The sequence below is a fragment of the Lycium ferocissimum genome, unplaced genomic scaffold (genome assembly GCF_029784015.1).
Source record: "Lycium ferocissimum isolate CSIRO_LF1 unplaced genomic scaffold, AGI_CSIRO_Lferr_CH_V1 ctg1534, whole genome shotgun sequence".
Classification (NCBI taxonomy): Eukaryota; Viridiplantae; Streptophyta; class Magnoliopsida; order Solanales; family Solanaceae; genus Lycium; species Lycium ferocissimum.
In genome coordinates, this window is record NW_026715976.1 from 142,081 (window position 1) to 152,059 (window position 9,979).

At 40.1% G+C, this 9,979-nt stretch overlaps 1 protein-coding gene across 1 annotated transcript; it reads left to right on the plus strand.

The window, feature by feature from the left end:
* Positions 1-6,163: 6,163 nt before the first annotated feature.
* LOC132042436 (uncharacterized) lies at positions 6,164-7,048 on the plus strand. The gene has a single exon (XM_059432977.1). It carries the CDS (start codon positions 6,164-6,166, stop codon positions 7,046-7,048), a length of 885 nt encoding a protein of 294 aa, XP_059288960.1.
* The last annotated feature ends 2,931 nt before the right edge of the window (positions 7,049-9,979 follow it).

The window sequence follows — 9,979 nt, forward strand, 5'->3', positions numbered from 1 at the left end:
ACGTCATGATATTCCATTACTACGATGATGTACGTGACATGTTCATGCTCTGAAAGTGTGGGGTGTAACTGATGTGCCGCAGATTTGTGGCACATTCGATGCCTTTTTACTATGAATTTTGGCTGTTTTCAAGTAAGTCTGGTTCTCTTTAATATGTTTTTGTTGTGTTTTAGGAAAACAGTGGTCCAAAAGCAAAAAGCAAAGACCAACAAAAGAATTGGCCAGAAATGAGAATCGACGGACCGTCCTTTGAATCGTCAAAAAGCATAAATTTCCAAAGAGTACAAAGTTGAAGACGACAAAGGACGGAGGCATCAACGAAATGTCGAACATATCGACGGTTCATCATTTGTGTCATCAAGCAGGTCCTCTCAACAGCGGAGAAAATGACGGATTACTCGATGACGCGTCGACTTGATCGACGCCACCGTCGAATGGCACACAGGGCTGGAGTTACAAAAGACGAAGACATCGATGGATCGTCGAACGATCGAAGGTCCGTCGATCTTGCCATCAGGGGGGCAATTTTGTCAGCTTTTGCTGTGCGTTTTTGGAGCCTATTTAAAGAAAATTTTAGGTCATTTATTGCATTCAATTTTTTTTTATGATACTAAGCTAAAAAGTCCCATTGGTTGGTGAGCATTGAATACTCTCCCTTTGGAGTTTAGTGAAGACACAAGATTCCATATTCCATCATCTTTATTATATTTGTAAGCTTTATGTCTCATTTATTACTTACCACTTTTGAGACCAAAATGTGTGAGTAGTCTCTTGAATTAGAGTTGTGGACCCAAGATGATGGGTGATATGTAATGGGTATCTAACATTGTATATATGTATAATAGGATGTGATGTATTTTATTATTTCTCTTATTCATTGTTCTACAAATGGTTGCAAACATTTGTTCATGCTCAAACCCTAGTTTATTCGGAAGGATGAACTAAGGTGTGATTTGAAATAATATAACAAGGACTAGGGGCGCTAACCCTCGTTTAATAAACTCGCTTAGGAATAAGATGAGTTTTACTTGGCATATTTAATCAACCTTATTTATAACTTTTTTGCTTGGGAAAATCATGAAAAGAAATACTTTCTAACCATTGGAAAATATTGGAAAGTGTATTAGAGATTAAGCGCATACATAATCGCGACCCATTAGAAATATATCATATTGACACCCATAGCATAACGTCTAATCATCGCGGTGACACAACTTTGGTTCTTCCAATCTAAACAAATTTCAATTACTTCAAAGTAGCAAATACAAACCAAATCTCCTTTGTAAAATGCTCGGAATAGGATTAAAGCCTTTAAGGACGAGTATCGCATACATTTTGTACCTTTTTCTCTCCATATTCCCTGTGAGATTCGACCCCAACCTTGTTTGGGTTACTATAATGTCCGTTTTAAGCCATTAACAGGTGTAATTTGAGCGTATCAAATTTTGACGCCATTGCCAGGGAATATGGTTTAGAAATTACTGATTGTTGTGAACTCTTCTTTAAAACTTTTTCTATTCCATCACACCTCATTTGCTGTTTTGGTGAACCAGGTGAATATGGCAGGAAGACCGAATCGCCAAGGTGGACTCCAAGTGAATCAACCTGCTCCAGAAGAGGATGATGATGAAAATATATTTGCGGAATTCATAAATGAAGCGGATTATGCTTCCGTTGTGGTTTCTCCTAGAACTGGAAATGCTACCTTAAAGATTGATCGTTCTAACTATCAACTGCTGAAACTCGAAGGCTATTTTCGAAATTCTTTGGAGGATTGTGTCACACCCCGACCTTACTAGGGTGTGATGGGCACCCGACTCCATATCTGGAGCCGAGCGAACCCGCTGACTCTTGTCACATATATAAACTCTTGAACCAATTAAGAATAAAATGCATATTAAGCTCTCAAATTTGTTTTTTCATAAGTAAAATCTGTTATCATATGGGACTCGTGACATAAAACATAATAACATATCGACTGGCGAAGCCGTCTACAAAGCTGACACTCTATACCCACGACTCTGTCTGTAAAGTCTCTAACATCAATCCAAAAATCCTAGCATACAAGCTCTGACTCGGCAGCATTCCGGGACAAGTGGAGCTCGCCAACTTCGCTAGAACATCTTCTATAATAGCTTCAGCTTATCTGGGTGTACCTGCGCGGCATGAAACGCAGCCCTCGAAGAAGAGGGGTCAGTACGAGTAATGTACTGAGTATGTAAGGCATGAATAATAACATAGTAAGAAATTTACATATGAATAATTAAAAGAATAACCTGTACATATGAGTGCCTCTGAGGGCGGATGCCATGCATGCTTATCTGGTCATATCATATCATATCTTTGCTTTTCCAAACATATCATATCATATCATATTTTTACTTTCTTTGAAAACATTTCTCTTTCATATATATCGAAAATAGAATATATCATATTGCCGAGGCGTCGGCAGCCGATCCATTTAACCACATATGTGCCACGGCCGGGCATCCCGCGTCCGGGATGATATCATGTCATATAACACCAACTGATCAGGTGGATACGCCTATATAACGCTCTGCCCTTATCCCATCTTCCCCATATACTCATACATGTATCATATACATCTATCATAGAATTTAAAAAATAGTTCTTATCATATTGCCGAGGCGTCGACAGCCGATCCATTTAACCACATATCTCTCGCGTCCGGGACGATATCATGTCATATAATACCAACTGATCAGGTGGATAGCGTCTATAGCGCTCTGCCCTTTTTCCCGTCTTCCCCATATACATATACATATACTTATAACATATAACAGCATGCATAAGAGCCCAAAGAAAGTCATATCTCTATCGGAGTGACGTAAGATCGGTAGCCTCCGATTCCATTATGGAATAATCATGGACGCTTCGTCTCGCCTTGAAGGAACAATAATTATAAGGCGAGACTATCAATGGAGAGTGACATCATGGGAAAACATAGAGCAGGATCATAAGGCATCATTTCATATACTTGGAATCTTTAAACTAGCCATTATCCGTAAATAGAGTTGAGAAATCAAGGAATAGCTTAACCTTTTCATATTGTCATATCCATGGTAGGAACGTATCGCTGACATATTCCTCGTAGACATTTTCTCATGTTTAACATCATCTTTGTCATTATGAAATCATATTCGTCATCTTAGTCATAAGAACTTTCAGAGTTATAAACCTCCATTTTGAGAAATACGAACATTTACGAAAGCATTTATGGGTCATTGGGACAGGAATCATATCTTAGAATCAATGGATTAGTTAAAACAACTATTAGTTAGTAGTCGGAATGATAGCCACAAGTTTCCTTTAATTATAGTACGAAAATAAACCAAGTGGAACAACAGGAGAAAATTCGGGAGTAGTGGGCCCACCTCGAGTCAACCGAGGTGGCGTACACAATTTACATACGTTAAGCTTCATGGAGTCACTTATGAAGGTCTTAGGGTCATTCAGTTCCATTTGGGCAAGTTAGAGATGTTTAAACAATTATTTCAACAAAACATACCAAACTTAATTCAATTCTATTGAATGAAAAAGCGTCAAATTCAAACTCGGGTTTCTAGGAATAGGATCGTCCCCGAGGCTCGTTTCCAGACCTATTAGGTCTAAGACATGCCAAAGAAGGAAGGGTGAAGCCTTACATACCTTTTTCGCTTCTTACGCTACTCCAAATTCAAGTTCCAAATCCTCCAGAATCTACAATTTGGTCACATTTACCAAACGTTGATTAGAGCCTTTAGAAGTTCAATCTTGAATTAACACTTGTCTACAGAAATTTCGGCAGCATTTCGCCTGTAAATACGCCATCCCCGAGAATTTAACTCGGCCAATTTTAATCAACAACAATCCGGGAATTCAACCCGGCCAAACTATCAACAATATCAACAACCATTCTAGCAACACTTCAACATTCAAGTCTATTCAATTCAATTCAATTCAATACACTACTCCATCTCTAACCACATTAAGTCCTCATTTTCTGTCATGGAATCCACAATACAACAACTAAAATATCACTTAGAATTAATTCTCCATAACTTGCCAAACCAACTCCTATTCGGCCACAATAACATCATACATATTTTTCATGAATTTTCCATCTTTTTCTATATATATTACAACAACAAGTAACACACTACACAAGATTAGTTCAATCTTCCCACACCACACTATACTCACGGCCAACTATACCAACCACACGGTCACACCATGCACATACATACTTCACGAATTTCATTCATTTTCACATATTCTAACATGCATGAATCATCTTTAGTATATAAAAGAAGGTTAAATTCTTACCTTTTCCACTTAGCTTCCTTCTTGGCTAGAATCCGTATATTGCACAAGTGGATGATTGAATTGCTCCAACAACCTCTCCATGTTAATTAGGGCCTTCAAATTAGTGGGAATACAAGGAAAAAATAATTTTTCTTCATCAATTTTCCATGGCCAATTTTTGGCCATGGTGGCCGAATACTCCTCCTTTGCTCTCCTCTCTTTTTTTTTTTTTTTTTTTTTTGTTCTTTCTTTTGTCTTGAATTAAAGAGGAACTCATATATATATATATATATATATATATATATATATATATATATATATATATATATATATATATATATATATATATAGACACACATAGTTATTGTAGGTACGTGAGGGGCACATGCCCCATTTCTAGAATTTTCTTTTCTTTTTCTCTTTCTTTTATTTTCTAGAATTCTCCTCCATTTTCTTGAAATTTTCTTAAATAAAAAGATGACTTCTTTGTCATCATTTTCATCCTTTTTCTTTTCCCCTTTTTTTTCACATGGCCAATATGACCCTTCATGAAGTTTCTTGAACACCATGTAAAATTACCATTTTGCCCCTAGCCTTCCACATTATTCCCATGATGCCACTTTGCAACTTTACCTTTTTACCCTTAGCCTTTCTCAATATTTCCATACTACCAATATTCATAAATAATATTTATAAACACTCGTGCATTAAAATAACTCTTGAAAATAATCTTGTCCTTAACTTGCCACGACTTTCTCGAATTACCCGAATGTATAAAGTACGGGATATAACAGATTGTCCACTTCGTCATTTAAGGAACTTCTTGCATGTATGTTCTCAACAATCTCAAGGAGTTGTTTTTGCCGATGCACTTCGGTTGAGGGTCTTTAAATATTCCTTGGCTGGTCAAGCCAAGGAATGGTATGAAAAGCTTCCAAGCAATTCCATTCATACTTGGAATGAGTTGGCAAATACATTTTTAAAGAAATGGTTCCCGCCAAGCAAAAAGGCTGAGCTTAGAGACAAGATATTCGAGTTCAAGTAACTTCCAGGGGAACAATTGTATTCAGCATAGGAGCGTTTCAAATATTATCTAGCTCAATCTCTAACCGATGGATTTTCGGATGCTATCCTCACCGAAAAATTCTATAAACGTTTGGAGACAATGAACCAGATTGCCGTCAACACAGCCGCAGGAGGGTGCTTTATGGACAAATCATTTATAGTGATCACCCGTTTGCTAGATAAGCTCACCACCCATAATCAGGCTTGGCACTCGAGTGATAGTGAAGTCCTGTCATATGGTAGCCCCTCTACTACCGCAATGGCCAAAGAAAATCATGAGCGAGATCATGTTTTCGCTCAATTACAAACCACTGTGGATTTGTTGTCAAAGAGGCTTACGGACAAGGAATCCAAAAGTGTGAATGCTGTCGAAGAGATGCCACCTCATACTCCTGGAATGTACCAAGTCTCGGAGGAGGCTTATCTAGAAGGGCATCCACAACGGGAGGATGCAAATTATATCGATCACTCTCAAGGGGGTTATCAAAAGCCATGGAGACCCCAACAACAAAGCAATCAATAAGGTCGAAATGAATATGGTGGTTCAGATAGGAGGGATTAAAACAACAATAATTATGGTAATCGGAATTCAAATGCTTATGCCCCACTAAAGGGCCGTACGTCTAACTCTCAGAATTGGCGAGAAAGTCCTTCCAATGATCAAGGGACCTCTCGGATGGAAACTATGCTTGAAAAGATATTGGACAACTAGCACAAGAGTGACAAGAAGATGAAAAATGTGACCGAAGTAGTAGGCTCTCACACCGCTTCGATTCATAAATTTGAGTCACAAATGAGAGATCTTTCTCGTGAGAAACATCCACCGCAAAGAGGGGGCCTTCTTAGCGACACAGTACCGAACCCAAGGGGTAGTGGAGGCGATCACACTGCCTCATGCAACACTATTTCCACTAGAAGCAGAAAGGTCCTTGATGCGGTGAATCAGAAAATGGTTGAACCAATCATTGTCGAGCCGATTATTAATGAGAGTATAGAAGAAGACGTTGAAAAAGAAAATGAGGCACCGAATGAAGCGCCTATTATTGTTGAAAGAGAGAAGGAAATGCACCCTATTGTTAAAAAGGGTGACGAGGAGCCGAGTGTTCAGAAGGCCACCGGAGAGAGCTTGCTAAAGAGTAAAGTCACCGAGGCTATTAAACCCTTGACTCAAATGTATAAGTCTCCTCCACCGTTCCCACAAAGATTGATGAAAATAATGGAGGATGCCAAGTGCCAACGATTCTATGACCAACTGAAGGGGTTGTCAATGAATATCCCTTTCTTAGACGCATTCCAAGAAATGCCCGGATTTGCCAAATATTTGAAGGATTTGTTGACAAAGAAAAGGCCAATCAAGCATGATATGGTGGGAGTCACCCACCGTGTGAGTTCTATTATCTCGTCATCAAATGCAGAGAAGAAGGGAGATCCAGGGGCTTTCACTATCCCTTGCACTATCGGTCATCATGATTTTGCTCGGGCTTTATGTGACAACGGAGCTAGTATTAATTTGATGCCACTAGCCATATTTAAGCAAGCCGATTTGGGAGCACCTAGACCAACGAGCATGCGTCTTCAAATGGCCGACAGAACAATCAAAAGACCGGTGGGGGTTGTTGATGATATCTTTGTTAGAGTGGGGGAATTCTTATTATCGGCAGATTTTGTCATCCTTTGATTGTGCGGTTGACAAAGAAGTCCTAATTATTTTGGGAAGGCCATTTCTTGCCACTGGGAGAGCTCTGATGGACTCGAAAAAAAATGAAATAAAATTCCGAGTCAATAATGAAGAAGTAACCTTCCAAGCTAGCAAGGGGATAAAGTTTCCTAGTGCTTATGAGAGCATTTCGGTCATTGATTCATTGGATGTGCTGGATGAGGCAGTGGAGCAGAAGTTGGAAGAAGAACATTTTGACGAGACACTTTCGGCTATCTTGGTGAACTTCAAGGCGGATGACATGATGGGGTATATTGATGCAATTAATTCTCTCATTGGCCGGGGTTCATATTCTTATGAGCCGAAGAAATTATCTCTTGATCTTGATAAAAGAACCACTCCTCCGGCAAAGCCTTCGATTATTGAGCCTCCAAAACTTGAGCTCAAGCTACTACCCTCTCATTTGAAGTATGCTTTTCTTGGCCCAGATAATACTTTACCGGTTATTCTCTCATCTTTGTTAAGTAAGGACCAAACTCAAAAGGTGCTCGAAATGTTGCGGGAGTATCGAAGATCTATTGGGTGGACTATTGAAGATATTAGGAGAATTTCCTCCGGTATTTGTGAACATCGAATCGAGCTCGAGGAGTATAGTTCATCAAGTGTCGAGCATCAAAGGAGGATAAACCCTCCTATGCAAGAAGTGGTGAAGAAAGAGATAATTAAGTGGTTGGATGCGGGGGTTGTGTACCCAATTGCAAACAATCCATGGGTTAGTCCGGTGCAATGTGTGCCGAAGAAGGGGGGCATTACTGTTGTCCCTAACTCTAAGAATGAGCTGATTCCTACAAGGACAGTCACCGGATGGAGAGTATGTATGGACTACCGGAAGCTGAACACCGCAACTTGTAAAGACCACTTCCCTATGCCGTTTATTGATCAAATGCTTGATCGCCTAACTGGAAGAGCTTATTATTGCTTTTTGGATGGGTACTCGGGGTACAACCAAATCAACATTGCATTAGAGGACCAAGAGAAGACCACATTCACCTGTCCTTATGGCACTTTTTCTTTCAGCAGCATGCCTTTCGGCTTATGCAATGCCCCGGCTACCTTTCAGCGGTGTATGACGTCTATTTTCTCAGATATGGTGGAAGATTTCTTAGAAGTCTTCATGGATGATTTTTCTATTATTGGTGACTCGTTTGATGAATGTCTTGCCAATCTCGGTAGAGTACTGAAGCGGTGTGAAGAAATCAACTTTGTACTTAATTGGGAGAAATGTCATTTCATGATGACAGAAGGGATTGTCCTAGGCCATAAGATTTTTGAGAAGGGCATTGAGGTAGATCGAGCAAAATTTGATGTAATAGCCAAGCTCCCTCCACCAATCTCTGTAAAGGGGGTTCGCAGTTTCTTGGGACATGCCGCTTTCTATCGGCGATTGATCAAAGATTCTCCAAGATCGTCAACCCGATGTGTAAGCTTCTAGAAAAAGAAGCTAAGTTTGCGTTTGATGAGAAATGCCTTAAGGCATTTAATGAGTTGAAGGAAAAGCTCACCTCTACTCCAATTATTGCATCTCCGGATTGGTCGATGCCATTTGAGCTCATGTGTTATACGAGCGGATTTGCCATTGGTGCGGTGCTTAGGCAAAGGCACAATAAAAGCATGCACCCAATTTATTATGCGAGAAAGACCCTCAATGGAGCTCAAATGAATTACACTGTCACCGAGCAATAATTTCTAGCCATTGTTTATGCGTTTGAGAAGTTCCGGGCCTATCTACTTGGATCCAAGGTGGTTGTTCATACAGATCACGCGACTTTGAGATACTTGATGACGAAGAAAGATGCAAAACCAAGGTTGATCCGTTGGGTCTTGTTGTTGCAAGAATTTGACTTCGAGGTCAAAGATCGAAGAGGTTGTGAAAACCAAGTTGCGGATCATCTATCTAGACTTGAGGAAGCTGGGAGACCAAGTGGAAATCTTGAGTTGAATGATATTTTCCCGGATGAAAGGCTCTTGGCTGTAACTTGTGATGTTGCTCCTTGGTACGCAGATATTGCCAACTTCTTGGTGATAGGTCTTATCCCCGACAATATCAAAGCTTATCAAAAGAAGAAATTCCTGAAAGATAGTCGTCAATACTATTGGGATGAGCCCTATTTATTCCGCACTTGTGCCGACATCATCGGCGATGTGTGGCCGAATCTGAAGCCATGGAAATCTTGAAAGCTTGCCATAACTCTCCGGTGGGGAGTCATCACAGTGGAAACCGCACAGCAGCCAAGGTGCTTGAGTGTGGCTATTATTGGCCCACCATTTATCATGATGCAAATTTGATGGTGAAATCTTGTGACCAATGTCAACGCCAAGGATCTATTGGGAGGAAGCACGAGATGCCAATGAATTTTGTCATGGAGTTAAATTGTTTGATGTATGGGGCATCGACTTTATGGGCCCCTTTATAAGTTCTCCTGGTATGCGATACATCTTGTCGCAGTTGATTATATGTCTAAGTGGGTTAAAGCTGTAGCATTGCCTAAGAATGATGGCAAGAGTGTCACCCAATTTCTCAAAAGAAACATATTCACGAGGTTCGGCACTCCACGGGCAATCATTAGTGATGGTGGCGCTCACTTTTGCAACTGGCAATTCGCTAATCTCTTGGAGAAGTATGGAGTGCAGCACAGGGTGGAAATCCCTTACCACCCCCAAATGTGTGGGCAAGTCGAAGTATCAAATCTTGAGATAAAGAGCATTTTGGCAAAGGCGGTTAATGCAAACTGAACTGATTGGTCAGCCAAGCTTGATGACGCACTTTGGGCTTACAGAACAGCATTCAATACACCCATCGGTACTTTGCCTTACCGGTTGTTATTTGGCAAAGCTTGTCACTTACCTGTTGAACTCGAACATAAGGATTTGTGGGCATTAAAAAAATTGAAC